The 17,026-nt window shown below is 38.6% G+C and overlaps 2 protein-coding genes across 2 annotated transcripts; one reads left to right on the forward strand and one right to left on the reverse strand.

Moving 5' to 3' along the window:
* Window positions 1-1,012: 1,012 nt before the first annotated feature.
* On the reverse strand, window positions 1,013-11,670 carry LOC135198398 (probable methyltransferase-like protein 24). Its single transcript, XM_064225937.1, has 7 exons — window positions 11,440-11,670; window positions 6,016-6,074; window positions 5,368-5,471; window positions 4,921-5,064; window positions 4,440-4,562; window positions 2,799-2,967; window positions 1,013-1,956 (listed from the first exon to the last, which is right to left on the reverse strand). Exons 1-7 carry the CDS (start codon window positions 11,505-11,507, stop codon window positions 1,829-1,831), a joined length of 795 nt encoding a protein of 264 aa, XP_064082007.1. The 5' UTR covers window positions 11,508-11,670; the 3' UTR covers window positions 1,013-1,828.
* A 905-nt stretch (window positions 11,671-12,575) lies between these two features.
* LOC135198273 (zinc finger BED domain-containing protein 5-like) lies at window positions 12,576-13,520 on the forward strand. The gene has a single exon (XM_064225842.1). The coding sequence runs from the start codon at window positions 12,576-12,578 to the stop codon at window positions 13,518-13,520; it is 945 nt and encodes a 314-aa protein (XP_064081912.1).
* The last annotated feature ends 3,506 nt before the right edge of the window (window positions 13,521-17,026 follow it).

The following is a 17,026-nucleotide window of genomic DNA, read 5'->3' on the forward strand; positions in this document are numbered from 1 at the left end:
ATTGCAAGACCATACGCTTTTAATTAACTATTGATTGTTTGTCTAAATTTGTGTTTTTAACAAATGTTTAATAAAGTAATTTTAATGAATATATATTTTCTCCTTTTTTCTATAATATTATGAGCTAAAGTGGGTCACCTGAAGATTGGAGACACCAACAAGGAGGGGTCGTTTATCTTCAGGTGGAAAATATTGGGGTCGCTTTTCTTCAGGAGAGGTATTAGGGGTCGCTAATCTTTAGGTGATCCATATATATATATATATATATATATATATATATATATATATATATATATATATCATATTCAGTTATATTCCTTTGGTTGCAATAAATAACGCCAGTTAGCCAGTCAGTTATGCAAGCAAGTTACCTTTAGTTTTAGCCATAGCGCTTCATAATTTAGCAGCCATGTCTCAGGTGTTCAGCCCATATGTATCAGGCCAGCACGCATATCTAATGACACTTATAACACTTTCCTACCAAACCACAAACTATAGCCCCTGCTTCGTCTGATTCCTGTAAGAACCTTCTTTTGGGGGCCCTTTGTCTGGCTTCAAATTCTCGTATGACTTGATCTTCTCAATCTGATACTTGTTGTTGTGTTAACATTGGAACTGGACAAAGCAGCCGTCTTCTGACCACGAATATCGAAAGCGTCAGCACGGCCCACCATGATGGCAAAAGAGCGATTTTTCCCTTTTGAAATGAGCTTCGTTAACTTTTTGGGATTGAGGGACTAAAAATAGCCACCTCTGGATTTTTTTTTTTTTTTTTTTTTTTTTTTTTTTTTTTTCTTTTAGATGATAGGCAAGATGGGTGAAACTTCAGTTATAGCATGGACCAATTTTTATGGTTGATTTCAAGTCCTCCGTTTTAATGGTAGGCTTATTTGGGCTTTGGCTTTAGTTTTAAGTCTCCTCCCTGGATTGTATTTTGACGAGGATCAGGCATATTTCGACAGGGGCCCTGGTGTAAGCTAATAATAGAATAATAACAATAGTAAAAATATAATTAAACACAACATCTTTTATTTCCAAAACATTACTAAATTAGTAAGAATTACTCCTTAACAAGAGCAGTTATAGAAGGCATATTCCATTTTAATTACAAATATAATGAAGTTCAGAGTAATTATTGACAAACACTATAACAACGTTTATGGTAGCTTCATACACATATCCCATCAAGTATAATAAAGAAAATGTATCAGAGAAAACGACACGAGAGTTTCTTATTACAAGGGTAACTTATAAAAAATGGCTTCCAATGCTCCCCTCCTTGAGCAAAATTTTTCCAAGACTGTTTCGACAACAAGAATGAAGAAAACCTGATTTAGTAATGAAAAAAGGTCAAACGAATTCGAAAATCCAGAAAAATAAACCATTGGAACAATAACGCATTCGTTGCTAAATCCTTTTTTAAACTTTTAATAATTAAATCCAGTGCACCTATCAACAAGAAAAGAAATTCAACTTAATACGTCTTTAGTTTACTATTAGCTACATCTAAGGCAGAAAATGGCACGAAACAGAGAGGTATTTTACAAAATCACCAGTTAGCTTATATTAGTCGGAGGAAAATGTTTTCACTTAGCTTATTATAGTCTAGGACAACTTAGTTACACGTAGCTCATTGGTCTAGGAAAATTCGTTTCCACTTAGCTCACTAGTCTAGGAACAATGTCTTCTCTTAGGTTACTGGTCTAAGATAACTTTTTTCCACTTAGCTCTCTGGTTTTGTGAAACAGATCTGCAAGCGGGACTTCTACAAAATACTACACTGCACACGTTCTCTCTGGTCCTTTGCAGAGTATCTCAGGGGATTTTGCTATGGCCCCGGGCGGGTCCACAAAATTTCGGCACGGTTAGCGTACTGCCGACAGTCTACGATTCTGAAACCTATACAGCCGAGAAGGTGGTAGTGCTTCCAAAGAAATTCCAAGTCACCCGGACGACCTAGAAGAGAATGTGTTTGTTTGTTCATTTTTCCCCCTCAGGCAGTTCGCTTTAGCGACCTGAATACAAAAAAAAATGGGGGGAGGGGGGAATCACTTGTGAACTAGACATTATCTTAACGACCTACAAAAGGCATATGTATATATATATATATATATATATATATATATATATATATATATATATATATATATATATACTATATATATCACCCAGATACTGAGCCTTGATAACAGGATGGGGCATTCGTGAACTAGACATTACCTTTCCTGACCTATTCTCTTTATATTTTCATATTTTGAAGACTTTGGCAAGCTTATCATTAATATTATTACTATTATTATTATTATTATTATTATTATTATTATTTCATATGAAAGTAGAAGACCCTCTTTCAAGCACGTTGTGTTTTAAGTAATCGTTGCATCAGCTGCACTCAGCCTACATCGAGTTTCTTCCCTATGACGGGTACTAGCGCAATGCAGTAACCTTGAAAAAGCAATAAGTAGAAAGACGGAGAGAAAACTAGATAAAAATGAATGTAGGTGATGCAGCTATCACTTCCAACACTATTATTATTATTATTACTCACAAGATGAACCCTATTCATATGGAACTAGCCCACCAAACGGGGCCAATGACTTAAAATTTCAGCTTCCCAAGAACAGCCTGGAGATGGTGAAGTACACTGTGGTGACCATCTGGCCGTCCAGCCAGCTGTTCCTCAAAGAAACAGGCGTATCAACAGCCAACCAGGAGCGTCGTAAGGGACTGGCTTAGACATCAGATGCACGGGTGATGTGGATCTACTATAGCAACAAAAGGGGTACCATTAACCTTACCATGATGGGTCTCCATGCCGATCTGCCTGACGTTCAACAAGAGGTCGGGGGTCCTGCTGAAGACCTCTTTGAAGAATTCGTACTCCGCGTACTCGACGTCCATCTTGAGGTAGTCGATGACAGAGTCCTTCAGACCCAGTCTCTCCAGGATGTTCGAGTACGTATCCACCTTTCAACACGAGAAAGGCCAACAACGTTACTATTACTCAGTAGATGAAACCTATTCATACGGAACAAGCCCACCAAAGGGGCCATTGACTTGAAATTCAAGCTTCCAAAGGTTATTATTATTATTATTATTTTTTTTCTTGTCTATCACATTCCTCCAATTTGACTGGGTGGTATTTATCGTGTGGGGTTCCGGGTTGCATCCTGCCTCCTTAGGAGTCCATTACTTTTCTTACTATGTGCGCCGTTTCTAGGATCACACACTTCTGCATGAGTCCTGGAGCTACTTCAGCATCTAGTTTTTCCAGATTCCTTTTCAGGGATCTTGGGATCGTGCCTAGTGTTCCTATGATTATGGTTACAATTTCCACTGGCATATCCCATATCCTTCTTATTTCTATTTTCAGGTCTTGATACTTATCCCTTTTTCCCTTTCTTTCTCTTCAACTCTGGTGTCCCATGGTATTACGACATCAATGAGTGATACTTTCTTCTTGATTTTGTCAATCAACGTCACGTCTGGTCTATTTGCACGTATCACCCTATCTGTTCTGATACCATAGTCCCAGAGGATCTTTGCCTGATCGTTTTCTATCACGCCTTCAGGTTGGTGCTCGTACCACTTATAACTGCAAGGTAGCTGATGTTTCTTATTATTATTTATTACATGAAATCTAGTCGTATGGAACAAGCCCACCAAAGGGGCCATTGACTTGAAATTCAAGCTTCCAAAGATTATTATTATCATTATTATTATTATTATTATTATCATTCAGTATATGAAACCTCTTCACGTGATACCAGCTATACCAGCACCAATACCAGCCCTTAAACCGAAGACGACCCCGGCCTCGAACTGAACTACGCCTACGGAATAATACCGCTACTGACAACGACCCCTGCTTGACCTGGACCTGATATCCCGTTCTAATAAAAGATTACCTTCAGCATTTATAATTTTTTGAAAATTCCCAATATGAATATTGGCCAGTTACTCAGAAATATCGCTGAGCCTGAGAAGCGAATTGTAAGGAAAATAGAAAAAACAATATATAAAATCAACTCGCTTAATTCTGCCATTCTTTTTAACAGTATTATATTATTATTATTATTATTATTATTATTATTATTATTATTATTATTATTATTATTATTTATACAGTAGATAAACCTATTCATATGGAACAAGCCCACCATTAGGGGCCACTGACATGAAATCAACCTTCCAAAGAATATTATGGTGTTCATTAAGAAGAAGTAAGAGGAAGTAGAGGGAAATACAGAAAGAAGAAGAAAGGATTAAAAAATAAACTAATTAATTAGTCTCTGGAGAGGGTGGCAAGTAAGACGGACTAAAGAGAATATGAAAGGAAGAACAGTAAAAGGAACGAGAGGGGTTTCAGCACTATACCCTCCCTACGGGGCTTGATGACCATCTACTCAAAATCCACCATGACCTCCCATTTTCCTTACCTCACACATTTTCCCTCCTATGTCTACCGTGCCTTTCTTGCTGCTAATGCCCAGGTTGTAGAAGGTGACGTTGGGAGAGTGTTGGTGGTCCTCTTTACCGATGGTGGGATCGAACGAGTACACCTGTCAGAAAAACAACCATCAGCCAGTGAGATCAATAAATGTCAAAGACTCCCCCTCCCACGCTTTCAAACTAAAGTTCAAAGAGCGATTTCATTCTCAATTGAGCACAAGTATACGAATTGAACATCTGTTGACTTCCCACGCCCAATCCAATTAATGTATTTTTCTCTCTCTCTCTCTCTCTCTCTCTCTGCATCCCAGACCATCCAAGATTGGAAGATGCAAAATATACCGGAAGGTGCATTAGCAATTCTTTGGTAGACATTAGAGATGCCTCACACTGAGGGACCTGGGGCAACCCGAACGAGCTGTAAGGTCTCTCTCTCTCTCTCTCTCTCTCTCTCTCTCTCTCTCTCACCTTGCAGCCAAATTTCCCGAAGTGGTCATCGAATGTCCAGTCATTATTTATACCGAAGGACAGGACGTTGCATCGCCCGGGCTGCAGTTGGTACTCCTTATCCAAACACACTCCCTTGCTTCCGTCGCCCACTCCGAAATACGACTGCAGAGACAAAAAATAAATAAATGAATAAATAGAAAAATAAATAAATTAATTAATAGAAAAAGAAAGTTTAACGGTTGGGAGATGAATCCTGACGACAAAAGCTTCATTCAAAGGGCATTTGGTGGCGGGAAAATCATTGGAAACCGTGAGTGACGTCTTCTAGAAGACAGTTGCCACGGAGAGCTTCAGTTAAGGAAGACGAGGAAAATCATTGGAACCGTGAGTGACGTCTTCTAAAAGACAGTTGCCACAGTTAGTTAAGGAAGACGAAAAACGGATAACCAACTCTCAGCGACTTACAAAGTTCTTACATGGCAGTTGCTTCGCCACTTCTACCTCTCGGAATTTCTTGTAGTCAGGCGTTGCTGGAATGGGGCACACTTTGAGATCCATGCGCCGCACCTCTGAAAGAAAGCGACAGTAGATGATAGTAGACGATGGGACGACAAGACAAGAAAAGGATTACATACTGTCTCAATCACTTTCAAATAGTGATGGTTTCATGATAAACTCCTTCATAAATATCTCAGTAAATAATTTGCAAATCGTAAAAGCGCTTTTGAGGCTAAATTGGCGATAAACGAAAAGCTTCAGCTCAAAACTAGAACCTGCAGAGATGCACGTAGATGCTTTTAAGCTGACATGACCAATTACACAAACAAGGATTAAGCTCAATAGGAGGAAAACCTCAAAGTAGTGGCACTATGGAATAATTGTTGGAGGAGGTGGAAAGTCAATATGGAAGAAAGAGAATTTGAAAGGAGGTACAGTAAAAAGAATGAAAGGGGTTGCGGCTCCGGGCCTAGGGACGCTGCAAAGACCCTTAAGAGATGCCTACAGTGCACCGACTCTTCTTCCCTAATCGCTTCATTTCCCTTCAAAAGCACACCGTCAGAGGAACACGGCCAGGCAATGCTGAGTCAAGAACAGAAAAGAGTTCTTACTTACCCTTTATGAACACGGCCCCGCTGGTTTGCACTACCTCCTTGATCACCTGAGGACGGCTCCTGTTGGGGGACGGAAGCGCAAATTAATTATGGAAATGGAAATCTGACAGTGATTATTCACGGATGAACATTGCGCAACTGAACCGCTGCTCCCCCTTCGCCACGTCGAATGGGATTCTAAAAAAAAGGACTGGTCTATTGAGCGTGGAGTGTGAAAGTGAAAGGGCTTCAATACATACGTACACACACACACACACACACACACATATATATATATATATATATATATATATATATATATATATATATATATGTTATGTATCATGTATATATATATATATATATATATGTATATATACATGCATACATATACATTTATATAATATCTATATATATATGAATATATATAGATATATATATATATATATAGTTACATATATAAATTATATATATATATATATAATATATACTACATATAGAAGGACAGGGTGACAAGATGATAGCCGGTCATCAGGTGATAGTACATTTATTGCCGACGCGTTTCGTAACACATAGTTACATCATCAAGGCTAAAAGAGAAACAAAACAAATTAAAAATACATGAAACATAACTTTGACTTTAAAAGTCTCAACAAATATACAAAAAACATACATAAAATGAAAGCAATTTAAAAAGCACCGTCGGCAATAAATGTACTATCACCTGATGACCGGCTATCTCCTTGTCACCCTGTCCTTCCATACGCTGTGGCCTGTTTGCGCCAACGTTTTCTGTCTTACATACATATATATGTATATATAAATAATGATTCTAAAGGCAGAAAAAACCTGTTGTAGTTTGGTTTGTAAGAAGGCATGTGGTAGAAGTCCAATCCAAGAGATAAGAAGAACTCTTCTCGTTTTGACAGTACTACAGGAGAGGAAAGGTTCAACGAGAAGAGTTCTTGTTATCTCTTGGATTGGACTTCTGCCACATGCCTTCTTACAAACCAAACCACAACAGGTTTTTTCTGCCTTTAGAATCATTATTTCACAGGTTAAAAAATCAACCTTTTAATATTGATATGAGTAAATTACAGTCACAACTACTGGCTATGACTCATGCATCTGGAAAATTGACGACTAACTGGACACCTTTCTTTAAGAAAACTGGCTTGGATATTCTGACAAATCTGGCAAAGAATGAAAACTTGATAATGACTAAACCTGATAAGGGTAAGGGCACTGTCGTCTTGAACAAAGAAGATTATATCAATAAAATGGAGTCTATTCTGAGGGACAAAAGCAAGTTTCAGAAAATTGGTAAACATGAATGTAAACATATATTTAGTTGAAGACGAAATCAATAGATTTCTAAAAGAACTTAACTAAGAATGTCATTAGCAAAGACACTTATGAAGATCTATATTGTTCAGGCACATTGTTTGGAGTCCTTTACGGTCTACCTAAAACACACAAAGAAGGAACCCCAATGAGAACAATATTGTCATCCATTCAAGCTCCGAATTACAAACTAGATAAATACCTACTAGTTCCTTCACTAGAACTGTTTACTTCTAATCAACATACCTTGAAAAACTCCGAAGAATTCAAATCATATGTTTTATGTCAAGACTCTGACTTATATATGACCAATTACGATGTTGAATCCTTATTCACAAATGTCCCAGTAGGAGAAACAATCGAGGATATTTTAGATAAATTTTCATTGAACCAAATGACACTTATTTTAACTATGATCGCTGCCTTTTTAAGAAATTGTTGCAATTACCAGTGCTGGACACTACCTTCATTTTTAATGATCATCTGTATAAACAGGTTGACTGAATGGCAATGGGATCACCTCTCGGTCGGTGCCACCTTTTCCAACATTTTCATGTGCTCCCTGGAGGAGGACATGTTGGAAAATTGCCCCCTTGGTTTTTGTCCTCTTGCGTATAAACGGTTTGTCGATGACACCTTTGTTCTTTTCAAATCAGCTTTCCATGATGATCAATTTCTCTCGTACATTAATGAATTACATCCTAATATCAAGTTTACATTAGAGAGAGAGGAAAAAGATCGATAACCATTTTTGGATGTTTTGGTGTTTCGAAGTGGTGATAGTTTTAACACTTCCGTTTTTAGAAAAAAAGTCTTTCTCCGGTCTGGGTTCAAACTTTTATCATGCTTATTTTTATAATTTTAAGCTTAATTCAATTTTTACCTTGCTCCATCGGACTTACACTCTAACCTCTTCCTGGGATTTGTATCATAAAGAAATATTGTTCCTGTTTAAATATTGTTCCGATAACTGGTTTCCCTCACATGTTTTCTTCAAACATTGCAAGAATGTTCTAAATAAGAAACTATCGGACTCCCCTTCCATAAGCACCGTTCCACGAAAGAAACTTTATGCCAGTATTCCATGCATCCAAGACGACAAATTTAGAAGGAATCTCAAGTCAGCAATTGAAAAACACTTAAATATGTTGCAAATCATATTAATTCCAAAAAATCCTTAAAATAGGATCACTTTTCAAAATTTTAAAGACAGACTCTGCCCAATATTGCAATCTCCAGTCGTATATAAATATACTTGCCCCAGATGTGATTTGGGGACTTACGTGGGTTCGACTAAACGACGATTGATAAATGTCAGAGCTGATTCACATTATGGTGTAAGTCATTGTACTGGCTGCACAATGTCCAATCCTGAATTTTCTAACGTCAGAAATCATGCAAAAAATTTGTAAAACCGCCATCAATTATACTGACTTCTCTGTCTTGGGCCAAACAAGCCGTTTACACGAACTGCTGATATTAGAGTCGTTATTTATTAAGCAGTTAGTGACCAAGTTGAACTCACACACTTCCTCGGTACAGTTGTATCTGGGTTGAACCGGCTTTCTTTTCCTTTTCTTCGTTGATTCTCCCTTCTTTCCGAATCACTGTCTTCAACTTTTTAGTTTAGCAGGTGCTTTTTAAATTATTTTAATTTTATGTATATTTTTTTAATATTGGTTGAGACTCTTAAAGTCAAAGTTATATTTCATGATTTTCTATTGTGTTGTTTCTCTTTTAGCCTTGATGATGTAACTATGTGTTACGAAACGCGTCGGCAAGAAATGTATTTTCACCTGATGACCGGGTATTTCCTTGTCACCCTGTCCTTTCCATAGATATAAGTATATCTTATATATATATATATATATATATATATATATATATATATACATAATACATATATATATATATAGATATATATATATATATATATCTATATGTATATATATGTAATCTATTATATACTATATACAAAATATATATATATATATATTTTCTTTTTTTTATATATATATATATATATATATACAAATATATATAATATATATTAATGTATATGCATAATCCAAATTTTGAATGTGCAAAATTAATGGCAGGCTATCACGCGTAACAAGGCATAAAATAAGCGTTATTTTATACCCAGTCCCGATAAATCATGGCGTGTCTATCACGAGTCACATTCGACTATAGATGAAGAAACATGAAATGTACGTAGCCATTCATAGAAGCGTCAAATTAAGTCCTTACGTCACTTTGAGGGTCGAACGGAGAAGGTGACTGTCAACCAAGAATTAGCGTCTACCTAATTCGGGACAGGGGAAGCGGATTGAATGGCTTGGAAATGAAGTCGAAACTGGTCAGGACCTACACCCCGCCCTCTTATTTTTCACCTGTGGATATGTATGATAAGTGGAATCACGTGCTAAAGTGATTATAATCATATATATAATAATAATACTATATATATATATATATATATATATATATATATATATATATATTATAATACAGCTCTCATCCAAAAGGACCAATTATAGTGGACTAGCTACCATGTACAGAGCCTGATTCACTGCTCTAGTTGCAGAATGACAAACCGGATAATTCACAGGCCACTTCGCCTAAAATCGCACTGCTCCCGTCTATGGGATCGATCTCCGGAGAGTAACTTTTGCTATAATCACATCAACGCAAACTATCTGTGTTTTATTTTTTTTTTCTGTCTATTTTCCACTCTTGAATACATACGAGGCTGTCAAGATCCCTGTCAGCTTTGCAAAGTCAATGTGGGGGTTAGGGGTGGGGGTGGGAAGGGGAGCGGGTGGCCAGGTCAGGGCGTCGAGGAGGTGGAAGAGGAATTATTCTGAGGACAGGAAGGATCTGGAGGGAGAGGAATTGCTCTGAGAACAGGAAGGTTTTGGAGGGAGAGGAATTACAATGAGGACAGGAAGGATCTGGAGGGAGAGGAATTGCTCTGAAGACAGGAAGGTTTTGGAGGGAGAGGAATTACTCTGAGGACAGGAAGGTTTTGGAGGGAGAGGAATTACAATGAGGACAGGAAGGATCTGGAGGGAGAGGAATTATCTGAGGACAGGAAGGATCTGGAGGGAGAGGAATTGCTCTGAGGACAGGAAGGTTTTGGAGGGAGAGGAGAATTACTCTGCGGACAGGAAGTTTTTGGAGGAGGAGGAATTACAATGAGGACAGGAAGGGATCCTGGAGGGAGAGGAATTTATCTGAGGACAGGAAGGATCTGGAGGGAGGGTAAGGAATTTGCTCTGGAGGACAGGAATGGTTTTTTTGGGTAGGGAATAGGAATTACTCTAAGGGTAGGAAGGTTTTGGAGGGAGAGGAATTACTCTTATGACAGGAAGGTTTTGTTGGAGGGGCGAGGAAATTACTCTGGTGGACAGGTAAGGTTTTTGGAGGAAGAGGAATTGCTCTGAGGACATGAAGGATCTGGAGGGAGAGGAATTACTCTGAGGAACCACGGAAGGTTTTTTGAGGGGGAGGACTTACTCTCAGGAACAGGAAGGTTTGGGGAGTAATTCTCTGAGGAACAGGAGTGATCTGGAGGGAAGGAATTACTCCTGAGGACGGAAGGATACTCTGGAGGACAGGAGGTTTGGAGGGAGAGGAAATTACTCTGAAAGGACAGGAATTGTTTGTGGGGGAGAAGGAATACTCTGGGAGGACAGGAAAGTTTTGGAGGGAGAGGAATTGCCTTGGAGGGAAGGAAGGATTTCTGGAGGGAAGGGGAGAGAATTCTCCTGAGGACAGGAAGGTTTTGGAGGGAGAGGAATTACTCTAAGGACAGGAAGGTTTTGGAGGGAGAGGAATTGCTCTGAGGACAGGAAGGATCTGGAGGGAGAGGATTTACTCTGAGGACAGGAAGGTTTTGGAGGGAGAGGAATTATTCTGAGGACAGGAAGGTTTTGGAGGGAGAGGAATTACTCTGAGGACAGGAAGGTTTTGGAGTGAGAGGAATTGCTCTGAGGACAGGAAGGAACTGGAGGGAGAGGATTTACTCTGAGGACAGGAAGGATCTGGAGGGAGAGGATTTACTCTGAGGACAGGAAGAATTCGTCGTTCGTTAGCCTACCATACTGTTAGGATTACGACAAGTGCAACGGCGCCTGCGAAGAACTGCTTCCCAGTCATGGCAATCATTTTATCGAGAAGACCTGGCGATTCTTGTCCCTTTCTCTCTACTGAAACCTGCGGGAACTCGGAAGGCGTCGGGGGCGGGAGGCAGAAGCTTCGTGTGCGTAGCAGAGGCGACCTTCCACGGTTGTGAGACTAGTGCCGCGTTGATATGGTCTACGTCGGGTGAGGCCCTCAAATCAGCAAGAAACACCTGTAACTTTCAGTAATAAAGCACTGTGTGCTGCCATGTCTGCTTATTTCTCGGCGCCGCTGGTTGGCACCGGTTTTTGAGGCCAAGGAGGTTAACAGTATTTGACACGTTTGCGTCTCCCAGTGATTCTCAAACTGGGTGCCGTGGCACCCTGGGGTGCCATAGACAGCGTCTAGGGGTGCCGCAAAATTGTCATGAGTTTTGTCTTGGCTAAATCGTCTTCATGAACATTTGAAAAAAAAAAAGTTTGCAAAAGACTTCATATAATTATCAGTGTAGGTAGGAAGTTACATGCTCAAACAATTTTCTCAAATAGAGGTCGATATTTCCTTTTCTATACTTGTACAAATACAATACAACTACTACTACACTACTACTACTATTGCTAATAATAATAATAGAAATAGTAATAATAATAATAATAAAGTGTAACAGTCGTCTATTCATACACATTTTCTTTGTTTATATTCGTTGCCCGTCCGATACGTGGTCGGTTCTCGTCGGCTTTGTATAACCCTAGTTTTCCACTCCCGAGTCAGTGAGGCATAATATGGCAAGCCATAAGTTCTTTGCTGTTTCTAGGGTTATATTGCAGTTGTATCGAACAGTATCGTGCTTCTAACATACCGTACGGTGGATAAGTTTGTCATTAAGAAGAGAAGACACGAAGTTAGAGGTGAGGGTGAAGAAAGGGACGAAAGTGGATGTGTGAGTGAAAAGGACTTGGCCATTCCAACAACAAATAAATAAACTTCAAAAAAAGGTAAGAAAAATCGCTCCTGCTCGGATAAAATTTAAGTTTCGGATCCTTCTGGTGTGGTGATGAAGTTACTCCTATGCCATTGTGCGTTATTTGTGGTGATAAATTAGCTATTGAAGCGATGGTACCCAGGAAATTAAAGATGCATTTAACTCTGAAACATAATCATCTTGCTAACAAGCCTCGGTCCTACTTTGAAGGACATTTAAGTGACCAAAAACAACAGAGTGCGATGCTTTCTAAGAAAGTCAAAGTTTCTGATAAAGCACAAGAGGCCAATTACTTAGTTGCAGAGTTAGTTGTTAAAAGCATGAAACCTCATACAATAGCAGAGACTCTGATTCTCCCTGCATGTATTGCCATAGTTTTAAAAACAATGTTTGGAAGTGAAGCAGAAAAAGAAGTGAGGAAAATTCCCGTTTCGGATAGTACCATTAGCAGACGGATTCATGATACGTCAGCAGACATAGAGGAAAGTGAAATGTTTGCACTTCAGGTAGATGAGTCCACAGACATTGGAGGTATGGCTCAATTACTGGTATTCGTGAACCAGTTCTTTTGTTGTAAAGAACTTAAGGAAACTACAACAGGCAATTATATTTTCTCTACATTAAGTGAGTACTTAAAATCAGTTGGTTTGTCCTGGCAATCGTGTGTGAGGATTTGTACAGGTGGGCCACCTGCCATGATTGGCTCAATTAAAGGATTTTTGAAGAAAGAAAACAGCAGTGTGATAACAACGCATTGCTTTCTTCGTGACGCGCTGGTTGCAAAGACAATTAGCAATGATTTAAAATCTGTACTGGAAATAGTTGTAAAATTGGTGAACTTTATAAAAAGTCGACCGCTGAAGTCTCGTCTGTTTGCTAAGCTATGTGAAGTGCCTGAGGCAAAACATTTGAATCTTCTACATACGGAAGTAAGATGGCTGTCCAGAGGAAAAGTATTGTCACGAGTATGCGAACTGAAGGAAGAGATGCTTACTTTTTTCACTTTTGAACAACAAGAGGAATTCCAAGATTTACTGGCAGATGACACTTTGTGTGCAAAATTCTTACTTAGCTGACATCTTTGAACTTTTAAACAAGGTAAATGCCAACATGCAAGGAAAATCAGAAAATATTTTATCTTCCACTGATAAAGTTGAAACTGAAAGAAAAACTGCAACTGTGGGGTAGCAAAGTAAAAGAAGGCAATTTGGACATGTTCTCACATGTTGCAGTAGCAGCAAACAGTAGAGATAATACCCATTATTTCTGAGCATCTTGCAGTACTGTAAAAACAACTTCAGCACTATTTCCCAGATATATGCACTGAAAACTATGACTGGATAAGAAACCCATTTGTTGCATCTGTTTCAACCCAATCTCAGCTTACCCTCATGGAAGAAAAGCAGTTAGTGGAAATGCTCAATGATCGTGATCTAAAGTTACTGCACATGCAGCTGCCTCTTGAATTCTGGGTTCAAAATTAAGACTAAGTATCCTCATATTGCCAAAAAAGCTTTGGTAATGTTAATCCAGTTCTCTACTTCTTATCTATGTGAGTTGGGGTTTTTTGCTCTAGCAAACATTAAAACTAACAAAAGGAAAGGCTGAAAACTCTTGAGGAAGAAATGAGAGTATGTTTGTCCACCATTCAACCCAACTTGAAACGGATCTGTCAGTCACATCAAGCACACACATCTCACTAAATTAGGTGAGTTTTTTTTTTCTTTGCTTAAAGGTGATTACCATTTTTTATTTATTTAGTCTGCATTCATAACTCTTTACTTCAAATCTTCTAATATGCTCTTTGTATATACTATCTATTTCTGCATGTACGGTGGAGCTGAATTTGGTTTGATTATGGATAATACAGTAATTATATTCATCAAATAAGATAATTCATACGATATGGTGGGGGGGGGGGGGGTGAAGAAGGGGTGCCACAGTAATGGTTTCATCAGTTTAGGGTGCCATCAATGAAAAAAAATTGAGAACCACTGGCGTATCCTTACGCAAAATATAGAGACAACAGGTATACATATATTACAATAGACCCATGACACGCAGGTCCGGTTTATCTTTCAAGTAATCGACCACAATCTGGGACTTGACGCACTCCAGTCGAAGCGACGATTTACTGAGGAAAACATAGGGATAATAAATTTATTTTATTTGTTTTTGCACTTTGATAAACGATTTCATAGATATGCCTCCATAGATTTAAGCGGTGAATGCGATTTTGGACACACGAAATATTGTAGTTCGTGTGAATGTCGATGTTGGAGAAATCGATTATATAGGCGAAATGTTACACAAATAAGTTTTTTTTTGTTTTTTGAGGGGGAGACTGAAAGGCGGACTCACGTCAAAGGACGACTCACAAAAGAAAATTAACCTTAAAGCAATTGATAACGAGGTTTCAAAATGCACACAAGCTATAACAGGGAAGTTTAAAAAAAAAGAAAGAAAAAAAAAATCCCGTGACCTCCTCAGTCTCCAGGATCCCTTCAGTCTCTCAAAGTTTCACACACAACACACACAGAAAAATAAAACCTTATGTCTGTAACAACATTCCGCCTATTAGAGAGAGAGAGAGAGAGAGAGAGGTTCCGAGACAATATACTTATCCTTAGTTCTACAAACGGACAAAACGAGACTAAACTATGATCCACCTTTCAAATTGAGCTAAGATATAAACAGACAATAACAATGTTGTAAGTCATTTTCGATTTCTCCAGTGAGTTCACGTATGTGATAACGTGGCCACACGTGGAGTAAAATGATAGCGGCTATAAGCAAGTAACAAACACCAACTTATGACCTCGGGTCACCTTCGCGTTATCCCCAGGTACGTCGGTGGGTCAACGTGATGTGCATAAAAGGCCCTATATGTACATTTTAGTACTTTGTATTTAGATCATCTCTTTTTTGTGGGGGGGGGGGGGGTGGGGGGGGGGGGGGGGGGGGGGGGGGATTTAAATATTGTTTGTGGGGGTGGGTGGGATTTAGATGGTCTTTTTTTAGGGGGATTTAGATTTTTTAAGGGGCGGGCGGAGATTTAGATCTTTTTTTTGTGGGGGGGATCCAGTATGGTTCTTTTTGGAGGGTATTCAGATGTTCTCTTTTTGCTTTTCGGGGGGATTAGATTTTTTTGTGGGGGGATTCAGATGTTCCTTTTGGAGGGATTTTTTTTTTTTTTTTTTTGTGGGGACATTCAGATGTTTTCTTTGGGGAGGGGGGTGGTTAAGGTAGATATTTTTTTGGGGGGATCCAGATAATCTTTTTTTGGGGGATATGTCATTTGTTTCATTATTAATCTTAGTTCATTTTGGTATTTTTATGTCGTCTAGATTACCTTACTTTGCCATTAATTTATATCTTATATTTGTCATAGTTATTATTCTTCCATATTTGTTACTTTGTATTTCGACTTCCTTATTTTTTCATGTCTGTACTTTTTTATTTTTCTTTCCCTATGTTTATAAATTTAGTACTTTTCTATTTGTTTATAGGAATGGAATGTGGAATTTAGGCCTGAAGGCAAGCACTGGAATTCAAAAGGATTATTCAGAGCTATAATGAATTTGGTTTGATATTTATGTCAAGTGAATTAATGTACTGAATAAATAAAATAACAAATTACTTTAGAACTACAGTCAAAATTGATATTCTCCATCAAAAAATTATAACTTTGAATTTAGTATATGCATATAAACTTTGCTGTAAAACAGTAAAAAATAAAGAATATACATAAAAATATTTATATACACAACTGCATGTGTAGATGCTATACTTGACAATGTACCAAGAGGTTAGATATTTCAATGTACCAAGAGGTTAGATGGTTCATTATGGAAATTAATGTCTCTAAGGAATGACAAGATGTTATTAACATCTACATAAGGACCAAGCAGTTCTACTATATCCCTTGCCCACTTCAGTATATCTTAGTTTTACCAGACCACTGAGCTGATGAACAGCTCTCCCATGAGGGCTGGCCCGAAGGATTGGATATTTTTCACGTGGATAAGAACCAATTGGTCACCTAGCAACGTCCAGGAGCTATGGTTTATCGTGGGATCCGAACCACATTACATTATCGAAACTGAATTTCTATCACCAGAAATGGATTCCTCTGATTCCGCGTTGGTAGGAGAGCCGAGAATCGAACTCGCGGTCACCGAGGTGGCAGGCAAAGACCATAACAACCACGCCACTGAGTTTTCTTTTCAGGAGAGTTTGTTTACATGGTGCTTTTACGTTGCATGGAACCATCAGTGGTTATTCAGCAACGGGACCAGCGGCTTTACGTGACTTCCGAACCACGTCGAAAGTGAACTTCTCCAACCAGAAATACACATCTCTGACTCCTCAATGAAATGACCGAGAATCGAACCCGCGACCACCGAGGTGAAACGCCAACACCATACCAACCACACCACTGAGGCGCTAAAATTTTCAGGAGAGTGGCTGATGGCATCAACATCAGCGGGCTATAAAGAGGATATTATCATTTGTTTTATTTTCCACACAAGTGGGAGGGAGACCAGCAGCTCTATCATTAGCGAAAAAGGTTTTGCTACGT

This window comes from Macrobrachium nipponense, chromosome 22, assembly GCF_015104395.2.
Source record: "Macrobrachium nipponense isolate FS-2020 chromosome 22, ASM1510439v2, whole genome shotgun sequence".
Classification (NCBI taxonomy): Eukaryota; Metazoa; Arthropoda; class Malacostraca; order Decapoda; family Palaemonidae; genus Macrobrachium; species Macrobrachium nipponense.